At 38.3% G+C, this 26,942-nt stretch overlaps 1 protein-coding gene across 1 annotated transcript in view; it reads right to left on the reverse strand.

Annotated features, from left to right (window-relative positions):
* The window catches only part of galnt1 (UDP-N-acetyl-alpha-D-galactosamine:polypeptide N-acetylgalactosaminyltransferase 1), a 148,647-nt gene that overhangs the window by 65,404 nt on the left and 56,301 nt on the right, over positions 1-26,942 (reverse strand). The window contains exon 3 of the mRNA XM_072575568.1: positions 15,112-15,280. Coding sequence (XP_072431669.1) covers positions 15,112-15,280 — 169 coding nt within the window. The remainder of the gene's footprint in view (positions 1-15,111; positions 15,281-26,942) is intronic.

Raw genomic sequence — 26,942 nt, forward strand, 5'->3', positions numbered from 1 at the left:
TGGTGGGAAATACAGATTTCAAACCAGAGCAGAATATGAGATTAGTGCATTGCAGAAACATGCATGACATGGATTAGCACTCCTGGTTCCAAATCAGAAGAATGAAAGTGCAAGCTATGTTTCAGGGTTTAAGTTCTAATCTGGGCTGATATTCCATTCATTGTACAGGAATATTTTGAGACCAGAGAGGAACGTAGAACTTAGAAGCAGGATTAGCCACATGGTCCTCTGCCATTCAATAAAATAATGATCAATCTCAATTGCACCTTCCTATCTGCTTCCCAAAGTTCCAGACTCAGTTGCTGAGCAAATATCTATGAATTATTCAAGGTAAAGTTATAATGACAGCCCCCATTTCTTTCTGGAGAAGAGAATTCAGCAGACAAACAATTCACAGAAAAGATTTTCATCTCTATCTTATAAAGGAGACTGATTATTCCTAAACTGTGTTAGTTATTTTTTGCCTTAACCACAATTTCAACCCAGTAAACTTGCCTCTTCATTTTGAGCTTCTGAGTTTCAATAACGTTACTTTTAATTGTTCTAAATTCCAATAGTTAAAAGACCAGTCTGTCCATCCTTTGCTCATGAATTAATCCTCTCATTGCAGGAATGACAAAACAGAAATTGGTGGAGAAACTCAGCAGCTCTGCCAGCATCTATCAAGAGAGAAACAGTATCAATATTTTAGGTCCAGTAACCCTCCTTCAGAACTGATAGCTCAGAAAAGATGGTCTATATGCTGAAGACATGAGGTTGGGGTGGGGGGGTTAAGGGTGGAGACAAGGAGAAAGCAGCTAAGTGGAGACAGAACTCAAAGAAAAACAAACAGTTAGGCAGACAAAGGGATGGTTGATAGTAAGCCATGGAGGGAAAAAAGCACATTCCTCCCACCATGTTTAGCATATGAAATCACCCTTTCCAAACTACTATACATTCTGAAGGAGGGTGACTGGACCTGAAACATTAACCCTGCTTTCTGTTCACAGATATTGCCAGATCTGTTAAGTTTCTCCAGCAATTTCTGTTCTTGTTATAGATTTCTAGTAACTACAGTTCTTGGTTTTTATATTAATATGATATCCCTTGCATCGTGGACTAAAGTGATAAGAAGTTACAAAACTAAGTTTTATTAATCAGCACCTTTGGGACCAGGAGTTTGTCAGTTGATCCAAAGATCCACATGATTCATGCAAAAACACACGTTAAGTAATAGAAATTTAATGCTGGGGATGTACACATCACTGCTATATTTTGTTTACAGCATAAATCACTAAAATAATGCAACTTTGCATTAAATAAAACTTATTGGAAGAGAGCTTTCTCACTCATATCCTCAACTGACTACTCTGACATTGTGGAGATTGCAATAATACAGTAAACTTTGCAGTATTTGAGGTACATATTTTTTGCCAGTTTATCGAGTGTGCTGATTTATAAGCTGCCGGTTAAAACAAATGTTGCTGTACAAAAGTACAAAAGAGAAGCAGGCAAAAAGCAAGAAATTATAGATGTAATTTAACATTAAATGGGAATTCATGGATTGATGAAATACTAGTTAGTTCCTCAACCTAAACATACTTGTACAATTGCAAAAATCATTCATTCATAAACACCAACTGACAGAACCAGATACATGACAAATGATACCCAACGCATTATTCAAACTTCAATATCTCAGCACTAAGAAAAAAGGTGAATAAAATAGTAGTATTGTCACTTGATGAAACAACATTTGTGAATTCACAACTCATGAATATTTTGGCCTGACGCATTCATGAGATAAATGCCATATCAAACTGAGACCTAGTTTTGTACCCAAGCATTGAAAACTATGCCATTCCTCCAGTTTCAGGTTCTGTTGCTTCTTTTCTGGAGATGCCGACCTCTAATAGGGAAAGCACCTTGTCTTCCTTTCTCCTCACTGATGCTCCCAACTCAATGTGTCTGATATGGTTTGACTATGCTCATCTTATTTCCCACACTTCTGCTCTCATATCTTTCTCTTCCACTCAGGACCATGTTAAGTTGACACCTGCCCTTGCCTTCCAGCCCACCAACCTCCAGATAGACTGGAGACAACAGGATGATCTGTTATGATGTCACTACTACATTCTACCTTCCAGTATTCTGAAGGAAGGCTTCCCCGTAACATCCTGGTTCAATCAGTCAGTCTTCAAGCTCCAGGCTCTTCTCATACAAGCAAAGAAGATTAAAACTTAAATCCAATATATATAAAACAGAGGGGGAACCTTGCCCCTTATAGAGAGCAGGTCAAGTGACCCAAGTGGCAGGAGCTAGAGAAACAGTCAAAGAATGGCTGCGGAGTTGTCCTCAAGATAAATATGGCTGCAGATGAACATAATTTCCACTGTAGTCATTCAACATGAGAAAAAACTTCTCTGGTATTTTCTAGAAGAGAAAATTAGATTGAAATAGAATTTGTCCAGCATTTCTATTGCAATGAAAAATTGATTTATACAATAAAAAATGATTACAAACAGCTCACCTTTTAACAGAATCCAATAACTGGCTAGAGGAAATGATTTGTGAGAAGAACTGAAATGTTAACAAGAGGTACTTCTTTCAATTTCCTTAATAAACAACAGTACATATTTACAGAACAAAAGATTATAGTTTCCAAAATTTTCAGTTTCCACTTTTATGAATCTGAAGGAGGAAACTAAATTTGGTGAGAAACCAGTAAAAGGTTCAGTGGACAAATTGCTAATAGATGGACCATTTCTAGGCAATCTCATTTCATTGTTCCCAGCAATCTTTTTTTCTTACTGATCCTTATGTGAAGGAAATCAGAAGTATAGCTCAATATTTTAGAAGTGCCCCAAATCATGTTTACAGATAATAAATTGCTCTGGTAGTTAAAAGAAAAATCCTGTTTTAGGTAAAAAGTCAAACCAACTGCTTGAAATACTGCTTATTCATGCACTCTCACATCTGAGATCACCGTTTTTGAGCTGGATAATGTGTAGGTGATGCTTTCATCTCTAACATACAAAACTTATCCACAAACATGTAAATCAAAGCAAGATATACAGATCTGCATTTCAATGTTTTTTGACATATTAATTTGGGCTCACCTTGTCATGGTTTACCTTAAATGGATTTCACAAAGGTGGATTAACCTGCAATCAGATGATTGCTACAGCCACTTTAAATCAATGTTTATCATCTTTCAAATCATTTAAGTACATGCAAGTCCCAGGTATGAAAATCAAATGACGGAGATCTAAAATTGACATCAAAGAAGAACTACAACTAAAATTTGTGTCAAAGTTAGAAGAGTTGTGGACAGAAGTTTTAAGCTATATGCAATATTCAAAATAACAATGTCAGCAAACAACCAGTAAAACTGGTAAGTTTTGATTAATTTCATTTAATTTACTGCCATGTACAGTCATCTCTATTCCAAATAAGCAAAGAAGGATGGCAAATGAGCATTCATTATATGCAGGATTGACTGCATAAAATTCAGCTGGTAACATTAGTAGAAGTGTACAAATGGAACAAAAATGTACAAACTGGAATGCATAAAATGTAGCACTTCAATAATTACTGTTCTCTGCAAAAAGGACAGTTTTGATTTTTGAAATAAAACAATCCTTTGAAATAGTTAATGTAGAAAATTAATCAGAATAACAAAGTTCTGCAGAAAAGTAAATTTCTGCTTAGTTTCTCTGGTTTCCGTTCCATTGAGGCCATCATTTTTCCCCCCTCATGTTTGTTATGGAACAGAGTTGCAGTTAAGAGTTAAACTTTGAACAATACTCATTTCAAAATAAAAGGACACAACAAAAGACAAAACCAGAAAGATGTTTACAAACTGGCCTAGCAAGTTAAAGCAAATTGATTACTGCTTTAAGAACACTATCAACAAACTAACATTGATGATGTTATACTCAGAGACTGGCAACTGGTTGGACATTGAATTGGTCAACAAAAGGGAGGAGGATGCTGGCTAGCCATCCACACAATGTTGAAAAGGAAAAGGAAACCAACAGGTGAACTAGTTTCTGATTCGGCTCTTTGATAGGTAGCAGTGTTGCTTTGGAAGCTGATGGATGGACATTTAAGTTTTGTTTTCTCTAGTTATTCTCCAGTTATCAACTTGTTGAAAGTTATAAGAAAAGAACCCCAGCCCATAACAAATAAGGAAAATTTCAGGAGATCTGCAGAAGCTATTTGCAGTGACAGGTAATTTTGGAATTCAATACAGACACCATTCTATGTGACTGTAATACAACTTATTAGGTTTCATGAAATCCAATTCATCATTGAAATGGTTATTGAACTGGCAACTTAGATTCTAATTTTCTTTTTAAATTTATCCCTTAATTGTGTCATCTGAGTGCATGTGGTGCTTGGTGATTAAAAAAGATTGGACTTAGATGATAGTTGTTAATTAGATTGCCTTGCAATTCATTGGTGTTCTGCTAAAATTACATTAATAATGTTAAATTGTTATTTTTTGATCAAGTCATGAACTTGGCATCCAAGATCAGTTATTTATAAAGTCCAGTTAGGATCAATTAATAAATTTTGAGGTCTGGCTTGTTATCCATGTCATAACAGTACACATGAATTAGGAGAGGTATAGACCATTCGGTCACTTATGCTAGCTCTGTCATTTGATAAAATGAGTACTGATCTGATGGTGACTTCAACACCACTTTCCTGTTTACCCCTTTTGACTTCCTTATCAGTTAAGAATCTATCAAGCTCAGCATTGAAAATGTTTAATCAATATGCCTTGATTCCTCTCCTAATTCATGTGTACTGTTATGACATGGATAACATGCCAGACCAAATCAGATTTTTAAACAGTGAAATTAAAACTTGCAATGATCCTCAAAGTTTATTAATTGATCCTAACTGGACTTTACAAATAACTGATCTTGGATGCCTCAATCACAAATTGTAAAAGAGTTCCACATTTCTCTTCATGTCCTCATTAACTGGGAGACTTCAGTTTTTAAACTGCCTCCTAGTTTTAATCTTTCACACACGTAGAAAAGTCCTTTATTCTATTCTCCTGCTCCACAGATACTCCCTGACTGGCTGTACTTTTCCAGCACCACACCTTTTGACTCTTCATTCAAAAGAATCAATTGACTGCATTTTCTTTGAACAGCTAATAAAATGATGTACTTTCTAAAAGCAAAACTATACAAAGTCCTCCACATGTAGCCTTACAAGTGCAACATACAACTTTAGCAAATTATCCCTACTTTTGGATTCTATTTCACTTGTCAGAACCATGACATTCATTTTGATTTTCTAACAGCTTCTGTGCCAGCATTTTTATTTTTATATGCATGTACCAGAACGACCTCAGTACTTGAGTTTTCCAATCTCCCTATATTCAAATAATAGGTTTTCTCGCCTGCTTGCCAAAATGGACAAGGTCATATTTTTCTCCCACTGTCAAGTGTATTCCAATTCGTTTAACCCATCCATACCCCTTTGCAGTCTCAACTCCTCTTCACAATTTACTTTCATATTTTTCTTTGCATCAGTGGCAAATTTAGCAACACACATTAGTTCAGTCATTAAAACTTTTGGTGAAGATCGTAAATAGTTGAGCAGTCAGCACTTACCCCTATGCACTCCTCATTACAAATTACCAATCCAAATAACACATTTGTGCCTAAACTATTTCCTGTTAACTGATCAATCTTATACCCATGACTCCATTCCTGATGAAGGGCTTTTGCCCGAAACGTCGATTTCGAAGCTCCTTGGATGCTGCCTGAACTGCTGTGCTCTTCCAGCACCACTAATCCAGAATAATAATGTCACCCCTTACTTCATGAGCTATTTTTGAGGAGTAGCCTTTGATGTGGCACCTCATTAAATGCCTTCTAGAAATACAAGTACACTATATCCACAGGTTCTCTTTTCATCCACGTTGCTTACTCCTCCTTCAAGAGAGCTCTACTAAATTATTCAAACAATTTCCCTTCCACAAAACTACATGGATACTTTCTGAGTGCATTGAGATGTTCTCAGTATCATGGCATAGCCTCTTTAATAACAGACTCCAACATTTTCCCAATCAATTGGCCTGTAAGTTTTGTATGTTCAGTCTGCCAGTAATTTCCTTCTTGGATAGAGGAATTAGATGCTCTATTCCCCAATCTGATAGGACCATTCTAGAATCTGCAGAATTTTGGAAAATTAAAACAAAAACATTTACAATGTCAGCTGGCACTTTCCTTTTAAGACTCTAGGATGACATCCATCAACACCTGGAGATTTGCCAGCTTTCAATTCAAATAATCTTCTTAGTACCTTTTCCTTTGTGATCAAGGTTTTAAATTCCTTCCTCCCTTTCTTGATCTACAATTATTTCTGGGGTTTTATTTTTATCTTCTTCAGTGAAGACAGATAAAAATTGTCTGTTCAATTCATTTATTATTTCCGTATTATTAATTACCTCGACTCACTTGCTAGGGAATCAACACAAATTATTCTTTTCCTATTTAAACAAGAGTAAACAGGAATCTCTACTCTCCATATCTCCATGACTAGCTTTCAATCATACTCTAAATTGATCATCGTTTTTTAAAATCATTTTCTATATTTAATATTCTATACAATTTTCTAATCTGCCACTAAACTTGGCAGACATGTTTTTCTTATAATTCAATATTACCTTAAAACTTCTTTATTTAACCACAGGTGTGATAAGTGTCTTGCTTTCTCATTAGAGAGCATTTTTGCTCAGTGTTATGAAATAGCTCCTTACATGCCTGGTCATGCATTTTTACTGATGTATTCTATAATCCAAGTTCCCAGTCTACTTCAGCCAACTTGGTCTTTGTACTGTTTTGGTGGCTTCATATTTCATAAATGTTTGCAGAGTCGAGTTTGAAATATTGTGGATACTTTGCTTGGTTGTTTTTAAAGAGGCTAATACAAAGATGATGGAATGTGTTTTTTAAAAAATACACACTTTTTGAAAGTCATACATCTTGCGATAACTGCTGTTTCATTGCAGACACCCTGCTTGGGTTAATGATTGTTAGGTTGCAGCTTCTGTTTTCGACATTTAGATTTTCAGTTGGTGGCCAACCTGTGGAAGCAAAGTTCTGCTCAGCTCAGCTCTCCTGTTTCTGAAATATGTCTTGTTGTGGGTCCACTGGTATCTTGACCCTGGTCTAGTCTGAACTCGGATTGTTTTCTTGAAGAGCATTTGGAAGCCTAATTTCCTGAGCAAACTATATTGGCAAAAGATCCTAGAGATTATTGACAGTTTGGTGATACTTATCTTCATGCACTAGATTGTCAGTCTAACTATCATCTCATCATTCCACACATTATTTTTATCTTGAAGAGAAAAAGACTTAATGACCAACCTAATTTTTTCATTCCACACTGAACTTCTGCAAAGAGAAATTCTTTTCTCCCCAATATGAATGCGCGGATAATGCACAGACAATTTAGGGGGAAATAAGTTTATAATATGAGAAATATAAAGTCTATTAGCCAGTTTGCATAGTCATTGAATACATTGTTTATAAGTCAATAATCTAGTGTTTATTAAACAAAACAAATCCATCATCCATGTTTCTTTAAAATTAAGCAAACCAATTTTTAAGTCACCATAACCCTACTGGACATATGCTGCTTTCTCATTAGAGATAACCTAAAAGATCACCATGCCCTCGGTGAGAGGGAAGATTGAGAAAAATGAAGTCTTTCTTTGTAACATCAGCTGATGTAGAATTTAAACCCATGCTGTTAGCATTACTCTACAATGCAAACCAGCCATCCAGGCAAGAGAATGCATAGAGCTGACTGTATCTGATACCAGGTGACCCATGGAATAGAAGGGCTACAGAAAGGCACTGCACCCTTCTTAACACGGCTGTAAAACAAAAACTCACAGCAGGATACGAAGAAGTGCAGATATTTAATTTAAAACAGGGCAATAATACTGGAAAAGGAAGATAAACAGAAAAGCTTTAAAAAAAAAGGTGATATTAGAATTTCATTAAGAAAGAGAAAAGGATAAATAAGACACTGAGCAAAAGACAGAATGACAGTGAGCCAGACAGAAAATTCAACCCAAGACCCAGTGGGGAGCAGTTCAAATTTGTGCCAGTCTTCCAAAAGGTTTAAGAAAGAGATACAGAGGTATTGTAAAAACAAAAGCCTTTTGAGTACATCACTAAACAAAGGAAAAGGACAGATGAAAAATGGACAATGCTCACACAAATCAGGTGCTTCAAAAGATTGAGATGTCAAAGAAAAGCTATTTTTGATGCATAAAATTTGGCCCCTGAGGCAAGCTTATATTGAATTCGAGTTAGTAAAACAAAATAATTATGATCTTTGGATGCAGGCATTAAAAGACAGACATGATATACAAGATCCTGAAGGAAATAATTCTCCTTGAAGGATTTAAAAATTCACATCATCTCCTGTTCTGAACTGTCATAGAAAACTAGAAGGTAATACTGTAAACCAAGCAGGTGACTGATAGTCGGGAACTGGTCCACAAACTCTAATTCATTTTCCATCACCCCAACAAAACTGTAAAAAATAGAAGATGGGAGAGTAAAAAGCAGGCATGCAACCAGGGATGGGAAGGGATAGTTATGTATGTGCCAAGATCTCCTCAAACTAGGAAAGAAAATGCTAAGGATATAGAAGTGATGTCCAAAGGCCCGAGAGTTACTGTTCTTACACGGCTCTAACCGCAGCTGAGAGACCAAGTACAAATACCATTGAACACTGGAATGTAAACAAAATAATGGCAAGTTAGTGAGTTAATATCAAAAGGAACTCTAACCTGGGAGTATGATGTTATTGCTATTACTGAGACCAGAGTGGGACCATTCAGCGCAGCCACTTTGGCACGAGCGATTCGGCGCGGCCGGTTTGGTGCAACCTGTTTTGGCGCAGAACTGTTTTGTAGTTATTCAGTAGTTTGTAGTTATTCAGTACTTTGTAGTTATTATTAAAATAAAATATAACCCATTAAAATGCCATCAATAATCTTGTCGTCAAAACATGGAAAGGAAAAGTGGTCATACGACGGTGGTATATATGTTTTTGATTGAATACAGACACTTGTAAGAAGATTTAGTGAGAGAAATGACATTGAGTATTTATGAGGGATTACCCATAATGTTGATTAATGTCATATTTCAGATTTTTCATATTTACGTTATTTCTTTCATTTTTATTTTCTTTTTAACATTTTTACTGAAGAGGATAAACATTATGTTTCTTTTTATTGCTTCCATTAATTCTTGTAACTAAGCCTTAAAAGGAATAAATATGAGCTGTGCCGAAACAGTTCCGCGCCTAAATGGGTCTGCGCCAAAACGGGCTTCGCCAAACCAGCCGTGCCGAATCGCCTGTGCCAAAGTGGCTGCGCCGAATGGTCCTACACCCTACTGAGACTTGGTTGAAGGAAGGGCATGATCGGCAATTAAGTATCCCAGGATATTGAATCTCCAGGCAGGATAGAAAGGCAGGTAAAAGGGGTGGAGGAGTTGCATTACTGGTCAGAGAGGATATCATAGCTGTGCTGAAGGAGGGCAGTATTGAAAGACTCGCGCAGTGACACAAAATGGGCAGAGCTCAGAAATAGGAAGGGTGTGGGAACAATGTTGGGGCTGTACTACAGGCCTCCCAACAGCAAGTATGAGATAGAAGTACAACTATGGAAACGGATTATGGGACGCTGTAGGAACAACAGGGTGGTGATAGGAGATTTTAGTTTTCCCAACATTGACTGGGATTCATTTAGTGTTAGAGGACTAGATGGAGCAGAATTTGTTTTCTCTAGCAGTGTGTAAATAGTCCAACTCAGGAAGGTGCCATACTGGACCTGGTGTTGGAGAATGTGCCTAGCCAAGTGATTGAAGTTTCAGTAGGGGATTACTTTGGGATTAGTGATCACAATTCCCTAGGTTTTAGGATACTCATGGACAAAGACAAGTGTGGTCCTAAAGGAAGACTGCTAAAGTGGGGGAAGGTTAACTATACCAAAATTCAGTAGGAGCTGGGGAATGTAGATTGGGAGCAGCTGTTTTAAGGTAAATTCACATTCGATATATGGGAGGCTTTTAAAGACAGGTTGATTACTGTGCAGCAGAGACATGTTCCTGTGAAAATGAGGGATAGAAATGGCAATGTTAGGGAACCATAGATGACAGATGAAATTGTAAAACTAGTTAAGAGGAAAAAGGAAGCATACATAAGATCTAGACGACTGAAGACAGACTAGGCTTTGGAAGAATATCAGGAATGTAGGACCAATCTGAAACGAGGAATTAAGAGGGCTAACATGGATCATGAGATATCTTTAGCAAACAGGGTTAAGGAAAATCCCAAAGCCATTCAGACATAAGGAACAAGAGGGCAACTAGAGAAAGGGTTGGCCCACTCAAAGTCAAAAGGAGGAAAGGTATGCATGGAGTCAGAGAAAATAGGTGATGGTCTTAATGAGTACTTTGCATCGGGATTCACTGAGGAGAGGGACATGACGGATGTTGAGGTTAGGAATAGATGTTTGGTTACTCTAGGTCAAGTCGACATAAGGAGGGAGGAAGTGTTGGGTATTCTAAAAGGCATTAAGGTGCACAAGTCCCCAGGTTCAATGGGATCTATCCCAGGTTACTGAGGGAAGCGAGGGAAGAAATTGCTGGGGTTTTAACAAATATCTCAGCAGCATCTCTGAACACAGGTGAGATTCCAGAGGACTGGAGAATTGTTTAAGAAGGGTAACAGGGATAATCCAGATAATTATAGACCGGTGAGCCTGATGTTAGTGGTAGGGAAGCTGCTGAAAAAGATATTTGTCATGGACTAGGCCAGACCACTCAAAACATTCTTAAACAGGCAGCCCAGACCATAACTTTGCAATTTGTTTCGGTAAATGTACAGTGAAAATTACCCGAAGTTAGCTAGGTTGACTATCAGATTTTAAAACAGAAAAATTTATTCACAAAATTATGGAATGAAACACAAAGAATAGAATAAAGAACACAAACAGAACTTAGACTATCCCAAAGCAGACTTAATTATGCAGTTCCGAATATACACAACAGTCCCAATAAACAAACCCCTTAAACACAGTAAAAATGAAACAAAGGCTTACAGGTCGAAGTTAGAAGGGCAGAAGGAGAGAGAGTTTGGCAGCCTGTTTCCATACAGCTCACTGCTATACTCCTATAACTTAACTTCAGTTTCCAGGACTGGCCACTCCCCTTTCATTTTACAGGTTACTTCTAAATCCAAAAGCTTTGGCCTAAAGTCTCATCTGTTTATGTACGAACAAAAAAGCCTCTCAATACCCTTTTTTCTTTGTACCAAACTAGTTGATTTAGAGCCCGTCCTGTTTATGACCCTCAAAAAAAAACAAGGACACAGCATCCTTTAGAAAAAAGGACCAGCTTTGTGACATACTGAGGGATAGGATCTATTCCCATTTGGAAGAAAATGGGCTTATTAGTGAAAGGCAACATGGTTTTGTGCAGGGAAGGTCATGTCTTACCAACTTAATAGAATTCTTTGAGGAAGCAACAAAGCTGATTGATGAGGGAAGGGTTGTATAGGTCATATACATGGACTTCAGGAATGCACTTGATAAGGTTCCTCATGATAGGATGATGGAGAATTGAAGTTGCATGGGGTCCAGGGTGTAATAGTTCGATGGATAAAGAACGGGCTGAGCAACAGGAAACAGTAGTAGTGGAAGGGAGTTTCTCAAAATGGAGAGCTGTGACTAGTGGTGTTCCACATGGATCCATGCTGGGACTACTGTTGTTTATGATATACATTAATGATCTGGAGGAAGGTTTAGGTGGTCTGATTAGTAAGTTTGCAGATGACACTAAGATTGGTGGAGAAGCAGATAGTAAAGGGGACTACCAGATAATATAGCAGAATATAGATAGATTGGAGAGTTGGGCTGAGAAATGGCAGATAGAGTTCAAAAGGTAAGCTGATATATTTTGGAAGATCCAATTCTAGAGCAAACTAGATGGTAAATGGAAAAGCTCTGGGGAAAATTGATCTACAGAGAGATCTGGGTGTTCAGGTCCACTGTTCTCTGAAGGTAGCAAATCAGGTCAATAGAGTGGTCAAGGCAGTATTCAGCATGGGTTCTTTCATCGGACAGAGGATTGAGTACAAGAGTTGGCAGGTCACGTTACAGTTCTATAGGACATTGGTTCAGCCACATTTGGAATACTGCACACAGTTCTGGTCGCCACATTACCAAAAGGATGTGGAAGCTTTGGAGAAGTTGTAGAGGAGGTTCACCAGGATGTTGCCTGGCATAGAGGGTTCTAGCTATGAAGAGAGGTTGAGTAGATTAGGATTATTTTCATTAGAAAGATGACGGTTTGGGGGGGGCCTAATTAAGGTCTACAAAACTATGAGGTATAGATAGAGTGGTTAGCAAGAAGCTTCCCACCCCCATGCCCCAGAGTGAGGGACTAAAGGTCACAAGTTAAAAGTGAGAGGGGAAAAGTTTAAGGGAGATATGCTTGGAAAGTTCTTTACACAGAGGGTGGTGGGTGCCTGGAATGTGTTGCCACCGGAGGTGGTAGAGGCAGGCATGATAGCGTCATTTAAGATGTATCTAGATATACATGAATGGGCAGGGTGCAGAGGGATATAGACAGTCAGGCTTGGAGGGCCAAGGGGCCTGTTTCTGTGCTGTACATTTCTTTGTTCTAATAGCACATGTAGGAACATGGAAGATCCAACTTGTGCAAACCAACATGTTTCACTGATCAGATCTTCATAAAGTTGTGGTATGTGGTGGAGAAAGAAATGAACCAGAGAATAGCTGTCACCTGTGTTGAATTGAAACAGATGCGATGTATATACACATATCCTTGCAGTCTTTTCTCAGGGCAATGCCTTGAGTAGAGTTAACCCGGCTTGGTTTAAAATTGAAAATAAGGCTTGGCAGTTTACTGTCAGTTATCAATTAAATGGTGCACTCTCCACGTTAATGGATCTGCCAGAGTCCAATTACCAATCTATCATTTTTCTCCTCCAAAACACAGTATATTGTTTTTCATCTATCTTGCAAACACCAAGGTAATTTACAAGATAAAAGGTTAAAGTGCATCTTTTCTCAGCAGTACTAAAATATTGGTTAAGAGGATACTGGCAGGTTCTTTTAACACCAGAGACATTAGCTTTTGTCACACCAGACATTCATTTGCAACATCAAACAACGCCATGGAGACTAAAAATGCTCTAGCCACTTTCTAGAGACTGATAAATCAACTGGTAACCAGTGTTCTTAATTGTGTGGTTTACCTTGATAACATACTGGCATTGAGTAACACTTAATGAGACTGCTTGAAACAAATAAAATCTCTATCTAGAAAATTGCTAACAAACTCTGCAAAACGTGGCTTAGAAAAGCTTAGGTACTCTATCAAGGACATACAGAAGAGCACAACTTCTGCCAAAAATACAAGCTTTAGTGGTATTCTCTGCTACAAAAACTAAATAGAAGACATTATAGCACTTTTACTGGAGGGGTTTGTCTTGAATCCATGAGTGCATGCATTCTGCAGCTGCAACATATTACTTACTCTACCATGTTTGTGCTTTAATTATTTTTCATTTATTAAATTTTAACTTGGATCTCTCAACCTAACTTTGCCTAAAGTCTGATCATTTCAATAAAATTGTTACTTCACTTAACTGAAATTCCCTAGTTAAGATACATTGGAAACACTCGCCTACTGGCTTCCCTGTGAGATAACATCAAGTCCTATCTGAATTTCTGAACTGGATCATGGTTACAGGTTAGACCCACTCATACTGATTCTCAGAGGGAAGATCCGCTTCACAGTCCTTTGTGCATGCTGAATTGTTGAAGATTTTCTCACATCGGCACCACAAACTAAAGTAGTAATTATACTGCACATGGCTCTGCTGGTCTGCCGAATCAATGAAATAATCCTCTGGGTTAAATCCATTAGTTCTCAAAGTATTCCAGGCATTTTGGAAAAGAGTTTCTTTCATTCTTGGCATGCCAAGCTTTGAGGATTCAGTGGAAACATTACAATCTGATATTAATAATAAACTGTACATTAAATTTTACTTTCCATAATTACTCAAAATGAGATACTTTCGAAAAGAATGCCAACTGGTGTCAATTTACTTTTCAATTTCTCAATCAGGTGGTTGGGCGAGGAGTGGATATAATTTTTTCCTACCACTTAAAGCTGCACTTGTATAAAAGCTAGTCCAGCTTAGTTTCTAGTCAATTGGTCACCCAAAATATTAAAAAAGGAAGGATTTGTATATAGTGACATTGCTAATTGTCATGGGGATGATGGTTAAGTTTCAGTGATTGGCTGGAATGTGTGGCATAAATATTGATCCTCAAAGTTTAAGTACATTCCTTATATTAAGCTTTTCTCTAGAAATGTAACAATTCTTTTGTTTTTATTCTACTAAATGTTAGAGCTATTATGTTTGATCCATCTCACTGATGATCAAGTAATTCCATGACCCAACCAACACAAGTGCATCTCAATCGGTTAATGGAAAATGTTGAACTTATGTAACATTGCTCAATATGAAAAGGAACTTAGTTATGCAGAAAACTAGGTGATTTAAAAGCTATAAAATGTATAGCTTGGATACCTAAAAGAAATTAAGACCTAATTAAACATAACCTTCATGACATTTGTGTCAGGGTAAGCTAAAAATAGAATTCTAACTGTAGCTGCTTTTGAAACTCAAGTACTGTAAATTGGATTTGAAAAGAGTATACTTCAAGCTAAAGCTGGATAAAAGTGGTTCATTGTTGTCAGAGTACAGTTCTGAAAAAACAGCGTAGCACTGTGGGTATACCTCAGCCCCATCCATCGCCCCATGACCACTACAGTTTAAAGTAGACAGGTAACCACCCGCCAATGAAGGACAATAAATGGCTGGCATAGTGGCAAAGCCCACATTCTGCAAAGCAAATTTTTAAAAATCTGCTAAAAGTATTAAAAGCTTTCAATTCCCCATGTTATGCAGTTTTAAAGGATCTTACATCGCATAGAATATGTATGAAAACTAAAAACATTAAAAACACATCATCATACTTACCCATCTAACCTAACATCGGGCAGAGTTCTGTTCAGTGCTATCATATCACTTGCCATCAAATTGAACTGGTTGATTTTGAACATCTCCTTCATTTTTTCTTGATTTTCCTTCGAAATTATTACAGGCTTACCCATCTCCCCAGGTCCTTCTTGTGGCTTCTGTATCACATCTGAAATACAGAAAGGGTTTGTTGTTAAAGCGGTTTCATTTGATAAATTACTAAAAAAAACTGCAGTCACTGTCTGAAAGACTAAAATATATGCTGAGCATAATTTTCATTATTCTTTCCTCTCCTCTATCCTTAGCATATTAATAGATCAGACAGTACTCTTTTGAAAGTTTGCTACATTCAAGTATCACATGGGCTCCTTCCAAACTATTGTACAGTTTCATCCTACAAGCGAATGTCAATTCTTTTGATTTGAACCACCAAAACAGCATTTGAGTTGAAACAACAGAGTGTTTTAAATACTTAGAAATTACAGGATCACAGACTGGGTTATGTCGTGTCTAGTATCTAAAGCATTTAATATTTGATTATATGATAAAATGAGTGAAAACAATTCAGCATAAAAATTAACAAGTTAGTCGCATTAGAATCATCATGATGGCATCTTCAACTCTAATTTACTATTACAGGCAGGTTAGAGCACTGCAAAGGTAAAGCACTTATTCACTTCATTTGTGAAGTCACATGGTAACGCTTCTTTAACAATATTAAACGGCTTCATCTAGTTGTTCCAAATGCTTACTGAGATTATTATAAAACAGAACAACCTACATTTATAAAGCACCAGAAACATAGTAAAATATCTGAAGATTGTTCACAAGATCATAAAATAAAGCAGGATACTAAGCCATAAAGGTGACTAGGACATATGACCAAATTCTGGGTTAAGTGTTTTAAGAACCCAAAAGGTGAAGAGGCAGAGATGGATAGGGAGGAATTCCAGAGCTTGGGGCGGAGGTAACTGAGGGCACAGCTACCAATAACGGAACAAAAATAACTGGCTACTCCTGTCATAGAGATGTACAGCACGGAAACAGACCCTTCAGTTCAACCTGTCCATGCCAACCAGATATCCAAAATTAATCTAGTCCCCTTTGCCAGCACTTGGCCCATATCCCTCTAAACCCTTCCTATTCATATACCTATTCATATGCCTTTTAAATGCTATAATAGTACAAGCCTCCATCCACTTCCGCTGACAGCTTATTCCATACATGCACCCCCTCTGCGTAAAAAAGTTGCCCCTTCGGTCCCTTTGAAATCTTTTCCCTCTCATCCTAAATCTATGCCCTCTAGTTCTGGACTCCCCCACCACAGGGAAAAGACCTTGTCCATTTTCTATATCCATGCCCCTCATGATTTTATAGACTTCTATAAGGTCACATCTCAGCCTCTGACAATCCAGGGAAAACAGCCCCAGCTTATTCAGCCTCTCCCTTTAGCTGAAACCCGTTAATCTTGGCAACATTCTTGTAAATCTTTTGTGATCCCTTTCAAGTTTCACAACATCAATCTTATAGGAGGGAGACCAGAATTGCATACAATATTCCAACAGTGGCCTAACCAATACCCAGTACAGACACAACATATCTCCCAACTCCTGTACTCAATGCTCTTACCAATAAAGGAAAGCATACTAAGTGCCTTCTTCACTATCCTATCTACCTCCAACTCCACTTTCAAGGAACTATGAACTTGCAGTGCAAGGTCTCTTTGTTCAGCAACACTCCCCTTACCATTAAGTATGTAAAGTCCTGCCCTGATTTGCCTTCCCAAAATGTAGCACTTTACATTTATCCAAATTAAACTCCATCTGCCACTTCTTTGCCCACTGGCCCACCTGAACAAGATCTTGTCGTACTTGCAGGTAACCTTCTTCACTGTCCACTACACCTCCAATTTTGGTATCATCTGCAAACTTACTAACTGCACCTCTAATGTCCACATCCAAATCATTTATATAAGTGAAGAAAAGAAGTGGACCCAGCACCAATCCTCATGGCACACCAATGGTCACAGGCCTTCAGTCTGAAAAGTAACCCTCCACCCCCACCCTCTCTCTTCTACCTTCAAGCCTGTTCTGGATCCACTTTGCTAGTTCTCACTGTATTTCAGGTAATCTAACCTGTCTGATCAGTCTACCACAAGGGACACCCAAAAAGAATGCCAAGCTTCTCAATCAGAATTTGGTTTTAACCAAAAAGCACAGAGTATGGTTTTAACAGATTTCCTGAAAAAAAATTAAGATATTAATTTGTAAATATCATATATACCCCTGTAAAAGGCAATCTCATGTAAAAGTTGACCCCTTATTTTTGGCCAAAAAATCTTGCACTTTCAGTATATCTCATGTAAGTTGACCTTACAATATTGCATTATAAAGCTCTTACAAAGGAAACTACATGTTCTCATTAACCTACTTATACAAAATTGCATTCATTCATTGATACTGGTAATTCTACTCATTACATCTCTATTCATTCATAACTCTACTTACTGGTAGTCCAAATGGTTTACTACAGCATGTTTTAATTCATTCATTCAGACTGGTACGAAGTCTATTGGTACTCAGCGCACTTTGTTCACTATATATCCAAAAGCTAATACTGTTGAAAAGTTAATCATTTTAATTGTACCATTATATCTGAATAAAAGTGAGATATCTTCGCTACATATATATCTTTAATTCTTTGACCAATTTGTTAATGTTGCTGAGGTTCATAACATACAAGAGTAAATGGGAGGAAATCAGAAGAATTTGGTAGGAAAGTTCAAGATGCTTTCACATTCAGAATTTAACAAATATTTCATTTTAACTGTGTCATTATACCAGGCCATGACAGTGTTGAACAGTATGATTTTGAAAGAGTTCAATGAATCTTTGACGTGCTAAATTTTCGTACCGGTATGTATAAATAAAATTTACTTACTATTGTTTCTTTTGCATTTACCGTAATTCATTGTATTTTTCTTCTTTACCTGTGATTAGTTGAGCAATCAAATTGACTTCTGCTAATAATACACAGTATTTCGAATTGCAGCATGAATTTAAGCCCCTCAAATCTAGTGTCCATGTATTACTCGACCCTATAAACTGAACCTTTAAAAACAAACTAAAAAGGTTTTCAGGAGCAATGCAGCTTTCCCAACCACTCGTTTTAAACAAAACAGAATTTATTTGCAAGATTACCGAATGAAATGCAAACAAAAGAGAAAAGAATACAGAATAACAACCTATCTGAAAATCCAACAGATCATCCCAACTTAACGCTGCTGTTCATACACTGTTTGGCTTTTGCCCGAAATGTCAATTTTCCTGCTCTTCAGATGCTGCCTGACCTGCTGTGCTTTTCCAGCACCACTCTAATCTAGACTGTTTTTAACAGTCTAAATAATTTACATGGGTATGTATGATAGCTACAAAGGATTATCCCAAAAAGGAGAAAAATTAAGATGAATCCATGAAAACAACTCATTTCATCATGCAAACTGGGATTGAGACTAGGAACTCTGCAGTGAGTAACTCATCTCCTGACTCCTCAAAGCTTGTCCACCATCTACAAGGCACAAGTCAGAAGTGTATGATGATGCTGCTCCTTTAACAAAGTTTTGCTGTCCTTGGCATTTCTTTGCCCCAGAGAGGTCGTAAAAGCAGTGATTCTGGAAAGTCTGGGTTTAACTACTTGAGAATGTTTTCAAGTTTTTAAAATAAACACTTGTATGATGAAAGGGGAGCAGCCAAATCACCCAGCTCAGCTTTTCTCTGGTTTGGTTTGAGCAGTCTGGTTGTTCACTGAAAGCAGTCAGTTTTGAGGCTGCTAATCCAAGAAACAGCTGCATGGAAGGTGGTGTTCCATGCTGAATCGCTCTGCCATCTCACTCTCCTTTAAGATCCTGTATTTGATTTGACCTTTTTTGCCAAGGGGTGTTTATTGGAGATTGTTCCAAGCATTTGGAACAGCATCATTAAGTTGGAATAATCTGCTGGGTTTTTGAATAGGTTAAATTATTCTGTATTCTGTTCTCTTTTGTTTACGTTTCATTTGGTAATCTTGCAAATAAATTCTGTTTTGTTTAAAACTAAGTGGTTGGACCAGCTGCATCACTCCTGAAATATCCACAAAATTTGCTTAAAACAATTAGCAAAGTTAGGGTTTAGGCTACTTTCTTGAAATGTTTTTTGGGATAATCCTTTGAAGCTATCATACATACTCATGTGATAGAATACTCCCCACTTGATAGTTTAATGCAGCTTCAACATCATAGAGGAAGCTCAACACTATCCAAGACAAGGCAGTCCACCATCTTCAACATTCACTCCCTTCATGACCACACAGCAATAGTATTGTACAAAACTTAGTCCTCTCTGCAAGATTCACTGCAGAAACAACACCACCTTCCAAACCAGTGACCTGTACCATCGGAGGAGGACGAGGACAGCTCAGCAAGGGACCATCACCTGCAAGTTCCCCTCCAAGTCACAAATCATCCTGATCTGGAATTACCTCTCAGTCATTATTACTAGGCTAAAATACTGGAATTCCATTCCTATTACTACTGTCTTACACATTGCTGCAATTTATGAAGGAGGCTCACCAACTTTGTAATGACAATTAGGGATGGGAAATAAATGTTAACTAGTCAGCGATACCCACAACATGTTAAATGAGTAAATGAAAACATTAAAAATTTTACAGAAACTATGGATTTATCAGTCAATCATCCTTTGAGGAAAGAGTTTCAAAATCTGAAACAACAATATAAATACACAAAAAAAAACTATCTTTGGACAACTTCAATGAACATGAACACCAGATTACAAATACTTGTCAATTTAACTTTTCACCACAGGAAAATTCAAAGTTGAAATATCAGCTTTTGTATGCCAAGCAAAGAAAATCCCTACACAGGTTATAGCTAAGCAGCATACCTAGTATATTATAGTTCTTATCCTATTGTTTTGAATTGATGTCGACCAGGATATCAATAAAGGATTCCAAATTAAAGGAAGTTGAAAAACTCACATGCAGTTAATAAGCCAAATTACAAAATAGGTTTGTGTGCAAAATCTGAGGAATTGCTACATCTGCAGCAAGTTGACCATTTTCCATCATCTCATTTTTTGCTGCTCCTACATAGGTTCAGACTTCTAATCTGATCAACTTAAATTTACTAATTATTCACTTAATCCACTCAAAACTCTTTCTCCAGAGCTGCTTCTCACTCTCACCTGGAATTGAAACAGTTTATTAACTTTACTTCTAATCTCCACCCCATTCTCACCTGACTCCTCCCTTCCTTCATTTCTTTATTTCTGGCAATAGGCAATACCCATTACAAACCAATCTGCTTCCCCAGTTATCTTGACTGTACATCCTCAAACCCGGTTCCTGTAAAGACTATTCCATTCTCCATTACATCTGTTCTGATGATGCCAACTTTGACAACAGGGCCTCCAAAACCTTTTCCCTCAACCAAGGATTGCCCAGCATCATAGTTGACTGGGCCTTCAGTTGAATCCAACCCATCTCCTACACGTCAGCCCTCATCCCCTCTCTTCCCTCCCACAATAATGGTAGAGTCCCCTTGTCCTCACTACCATTCCACCAGCATCCACATCCAGATAATCATTAGCTGCCATTTCTGCCACCTCCAGCAGAATGCCACCCACTCTCCTCCCCCATCAGGTTCCGCAAGGACCACTCCCTCCGGGACACCCTGGTCCAATTCCTCCTTCACTCCCAAAAACACTCCACAGCACTATGGCACCTTCTCTGCAACTCCAACAGCAGCTATTCACTTTGTCCCTCCTCAAAATGCAAGGGCCCAAACACACTTTCCAGGTGAAGCTGTGCTTCACTCAATCTAGTCGACTGTATTCGCTGCTCACAACGTGGCCTTCACTACATTGTAGAAACAAAGTATAGACTGTGACCATCTCCCGGAATAACCTACATGCCAAAACAAAAACGTTTCAAGTTGCCTGCCACCTCAACACACTGTGCTCCCTGACCCACATCTCTGCCTCACGCTTGTTGCAGTGCTCCAGCAAGTTCAGTGTAAGCTGAAAAAACAGCACCTCATTTTCCACTTGGGAACTCTACAGCCTTCAAGACTCTATCTTGAGTTCAATAATTTTAGGGCTTGAGACACCTCCTTCCATGTCTTGCATCAACCCCACACACCATGCATTGTTATCACATGTCAAAACATGTGACACTGAAAAAGCACAGCAGGTCAGGCAGCATCGGAGGAACAGGAGAGTCAACGTTTTCGGAATAAGCCTTTCATTTATTCCTGAGGAAGGGCTTATGCCCGAATAGTCAACTCTCCTGCTCTGACAACTTGAACTGCCCGCCTGAGCCAATAGCTCTCTATTATCAGCTACCATAGCTGGGAGATGTGGTTTCTACCAGCAGTCCACTCATTGGAGTCCAAAGATCAACAAAAAAAGATTGTACGTGTTGCATACAATCCGTTAAGAGCACTTTAGTTCTTGTTCCGCTTTCCTGACATGACCTTTCATCAGCATTGAGCCTTTATAATTTAGTACCTGGGACACTGAAATTGAGCTGGCAGCTCTCCTTCAGTAAGCCCATCAGTTTTTTTATATCACAAAATATCCTTCTTACCTCTTACACATACATTCTTCTCAATTAAAACAGGTCTACTCATTATACTCAAAATTTGCAACCAACGCTTTGTATAAAATGTTATGCAGGTTTCCTCTATTACAGCAGGAGAAACCATTTCAGAAAGGGCCTCCTCTTTCAGATCCCCACACAGCCCAAAGGCTGGCTCAGATTGTAGTTATACTGGAATGGAGAGCTGGTATGCCCTGACTCGCAGCGCAGGAAAGAAGGGCTTATGCCCGAAATGTCAATTCTCCTTCTCCTTTGATGCTGCCTGACCGGCTGCGCTTTTCCAGCAACACATTTTTAAGCTCTCAGTGCAGGATACCCTCTTAAAGGAATCCTCCTTATTATGTAGCTGTTAACCACCCCTGTCAGCTCACCACCCCACCCAACATGCCACAGCCCACTGCACAAGCTCTTATTGTGCAGTACCATCATTCACCAGAATGCAGACAAAACCAACCCTGCTTTTAACTAGTACAATATGTAACTCCATTCAGCATTTTCTAATTAAGCAAACAATACCAAGCTACACAAAGAGATACTAGAACAAGAAAAAAACTTGGTGAAAAAGTTATTAATTTAGAAACATTTGAGAAGATAAGAGGTTTATAGGACAAATTTTAGGACTTAGAATTTTTACATAGCCAAGAGAGTAATCACCATCCACCTCCTTTTGGTATATACCTTTGTAAAATAGTTGCAAAAAGAAAAAGGTGCAGCAGTTTTTCTAGGTGTTCATCTTGAGCAATACATAACAGTATCCTGGCACAGACTGTTTCAAGGGTCACAAAGATAAATATCAAGCACTGCTTGCTGACTATCTTTTACAAAAGATGTCTATGACTGACACATTGTAAAGTCTAGGATTGCGTGCTTATGCACAGACCAAGCCATGGAGCAGCTGTCACAAAGGCTCAGTTGGAAGAGGCTGCTGTTTGAGACCCTCCCATGTAAAACTGCTTGTACTGTATGCTTGACAATGAAATAAATGTTGTCAATAAACTCCAAATAACAGTGTAGAAGGCACCTCAGTATGCGACATGCTGTATTGAAAGAAAGTGAACTGTTTACACACAGAAAAGCTTGCACTGTTATGCAAAACATTTTCAATGCTGTTACAAATAGGCTTGGCAGTACAAAACTGGAGTACTGTTGAAATAAAAACTATCAAAATTTTTCACCTTGCACTTGTCAGATAATTTCTAAGAAATACCATGTAAAAGGCAAAAAAACATTGAGACTAAGGAGTGAGAGGACAGTGCTGGTTGTTAAGCAAAAAGTGATTGGTAGGGACATTAACTAATGCATTCTCCATGGCAATGTATTTTTTCTACAGTAAACAGACAATGGGCTCCAAATGTTCCTATCATCTTGTTTAAATAAAATGCACAAAAAAGGAGATATGACTTTAAAAACTTACTTGAAGAAAATATTTGCCTTAGATTAACAGGCAAAAGCAGCCTGACATTGAACAAAGAACAGCAGGAGATGGGGAGGATACTAAACGAGTATTTTGCATCAGTGTTTACTGTGGAGAAGGATACAGAGAAATAGAATGTGGGGAAATAAATAGTTACATCTTGAAAAATGTCCGAGGTGGTGGTGCTGGATGACTTTAAACACGTGAAGGTGGGTAAATCCCCGGGACCTGTTCAGGTATACCCTAGAACTGTATGGGAGGCGAGGGAAACAAGGACCCCTGCTGAGAAGCCAGAAGACTGGAGGTTGGCTAATGTAGTTCCAGTATTGAAGAAAGATAGTAAGGAAAGACCAGGAAACAATAGACTGGTGAGCATGACATTGATGGTAGGCAAGTCTTTGGAGGGATGGGATTTATTTGTATTTGGAAAGGCAAGAACCAATGATGGATAGTCAACATGGCTTTGTATGGGAAATCATGTTTCATTAATTGACTGAGTTTTCTGAAGAAGAAACAATGAAGATTGATGAGGACAGAGTGATGGATGTCATCTATATGGACTTTGGTAAGGTATTTGACAAGATCCCCCATGGTAGACTGGTTAGATCATATGGGATACAAGTAGAGCTAACCATTTAGATAGATGGTGGTGGAGGGCTGCTTTTTAGATTGCAGGCCTGACACCAGTGTTGTGCCACAGGATCAGTGCTGGGTCCACTTCTTTTTGTCATTTATATAAATGATTGGGATGTGAGCTTAAGAGGTATAGTTAGTAAATTTGCAGATGAAAACCAACATTGGAGGTGTAGTGAACAGCGAAGGAGGTTACCTCAGATTACAATGGGATCTTGATCAAATGGGCCAATAGGCTGAGAAGTAGCAGATGGAGTTCAGTTTGGATAAATGTGAGGCGCTGCATTCTGGAAAGGCAAATCAGAGCAGGATTTTTACACTTAATGGTAAGGTCCTGGGTGGACTGCTGAACAAAAAGAGACCTTGGAAAGCAGGTTCATAGTTCCTTGAAAGTGGAGTCACTATAGGTAGAGTAGTGAAGGCAGCTTTTCTTTATTGGTCAGAGCATTGAATATAGGAGTTAGGAGGCCATACTGCAGCTGTACAGGACTTTGGTTCAGACACTTTTGGAATACTATGTGCAATTCTGGTCTCCCTGCTACAGAAAAGATGGAGAAACTTGCAAGGGTGCAAAATAGATTTATAAAGTGCTGCCAGGGTTAGAGGGTTTTAACTATAGGGAGAGGTTGAATAGGCTAGAACTACTTTGCCCAGAGCATTGGAGGCGGAGGGGTGACCTTGCATACATTTATAAAATCATGAGGGGCATGGATAGGATAAACAGATACACAGTGTTTTCTTTAGGGTGGAAGAGTCCAAAACTAGAAGGCATAGATTTGAGAGGGGGGAAAAGATTAAAAAGGGACCAAAGGGGCAACCTTTTCATACAGAGGGTGGTGCATGTATGGAATGAGTTGTCAGCGGAAACGGTAGTGGCTGGTACAATTACAACATTGAAAAGGCATCTGGATGCGTATATGATGGTTGAGAGGGCCAAATGCTGGCAAATGGGACTAGGTTAATTTAGGCTATCTGGGTGGCCTGGATGCTTTGTACCAAAGGGTTTGCTTCCATGCTTGTATATCTCTATGATTCTATAAAGAACAGAACATGGAATGAAAGGCATTAGCTTATTGGACCATGCAAGCATAATATTAAAATATAACACAAGACTAGTTTTGACTTCAGTTTTTCAAAATTGTTACAAATAGAAAAAGGAGATAAAATCCAATTTCTCAAAATATGAATGGCAAACAGACTGATGTACCTGACCTGCTGCACTTTCCAGCACCACACTTCAATTCTGACCTCCAGCATCTGCAGTCCTTACTTTCTGATGTAATTCTACTACCCATCCAATTGTTCCCAAAAGCTACTGCAAGAGAAATTCTTTGCTGTAGCAGTGCTGGAAAACCCAGGTACTGCCACAACCATGGTTTTCATTTAGGAGACTACAAAAATGATGCATGGGTGTTGCAGGTAGCCACTTGCAGCAGTGCCTGTTCCAGGGTAACTGCTAGACACAGTGCATATACTGCACAAACTATTTCTCTTCGGTAACTCATTATTGCTTATTCCTCAAATATCCACTCATTGTCTTAAACTTTTTCAAGAGTATCTAACTGCACTTCTGAGCTTAATCTTCCCCACTTCTAATCTAGGTAGCCTTATAAAAATATTTTGGCTGTTCATCAAGATCAACCTAAATTTCTTTACTGTTACCATACACTGCACTATGGTCTTCATTAGTTTTTCAACAATATACCTTGGCTTACAATGCTTGGTTTATTTGAACTATTTAAAACGATTCCAGATGGACATGAGCATTAAACTACAAAACATTAAGCAAGCATTTATTAAGATGGTGCAGCAGCATATCAATGTTCTGCATGGAAAGATCTTTGGTTGACCTTTCTACCTTGCCCTGGATCCTCCACAACCCTGTGGTACGGTCTGGGGATGTTCTTGCAGCAGCAGCAGCCCTGGTCTCCTCTGTGGTGTTGCTGAACACAAACTACCTCTGATTGGCCAGCAGTTCAAAACATACAGAGGGCATCAAACGCAGGATGGGGGCCACTGGGTGATTTGTAAATGATTTAGTTGCTCATCCCTAGAAGAGGCAAAGGCGGCTTACGGTTCTCCAGTTAGCAGACAAACTCCTGAATGGTTCAGTAAGATTCCATTCAAAAATTCAGAATCCCATCTAGCAGAAAATTCAATTCAATTGCTAAAGTTGGTTTTTCATTCAACAGAAATAAAGCTAAAACACTGGTAAAATCTGTTTTCTTCAGAAAAATTAGCTTAGTGTTCATTCATTTGAATATCACTACACTAATTGGATCAAAATGTCACTTCTTTATTAATGGGAAATAAAGACTCACAACATCAATTTAACATTTCCTTCACCATTTTAGACACTTAGAACATAACATTTGTACACTGAGCCAAATACATATTTAATCCCAATGTAGGAAAATGCTTTGCAACCAACACCATTAGACTTCCTGGGTACTGAATACTAAAAATAGAGAGAGTATTTGATAAACACGTACGCATCTTCTCAAAACCTCCTAAAACAAATTTAAATCTGATTGCAAACCAAATCAAGTATATTTAGCATTCATGGATTAAGTCCTATCAAAATACATCACATTAAAACTAAAATAAGCAACTGTTACTTCTGATTGTGACAATGCTTTGGTTTTCAGAGGTGCGTTTTTGGCTGGTTCCTTTTAGAGAAAGATTGGAGGACAGATGCCTCGCAGACTATGAAAAGATAAACAACGTGGGAGGCCTAGGAATTTTTTTTTAAAACAATGGAACAATAGAAGCAGACTGAATGAGTGCAATCAAGCTCTCACAGATCAAGGATTTTTAGTTAGCTTTCAGCAGGTGCTGTTGTAAGTCTGAATAGAAGCTATCGTTCCACCTCTCCAAGAGGTTCTGACATAATGAGCATTTCGTTAACACTAATTAGCTATAACATGATTGATTAATTGTGGATGCTGTTTGGATAATGCAAACTTTCTACTGAACGGGTATTGCAAATTTCTGTAGAGATATTGCACATCACTATTTTCTATAGCATGATTTTCTATAGCGCAGCAGTGCAGAGGAATACAACTACCACATTATAGCAAAATAACCTGTACAGCCAAAAAGCTGGAGATCTCTTCCTATGCTGCTGGAT

Source organism: Chiloscyllium punctatum, chromosome 8 (genome assembly GCF_047496795.1).
Source record: "Chiloscyllium punctatum isolate Juve2018m chromosome 8, sChiPun1.3, whole genome shotgun sequence".
In the NCBI taxonomy this organism is placed as follows: domain Eukaryota; kingdom Metazoa; phylum Chordata; class Chondrichthyes; order Orectolobiformes; family Hemiscylliidae; genus Chiloscyllium; species Chiloscyllium punctatum.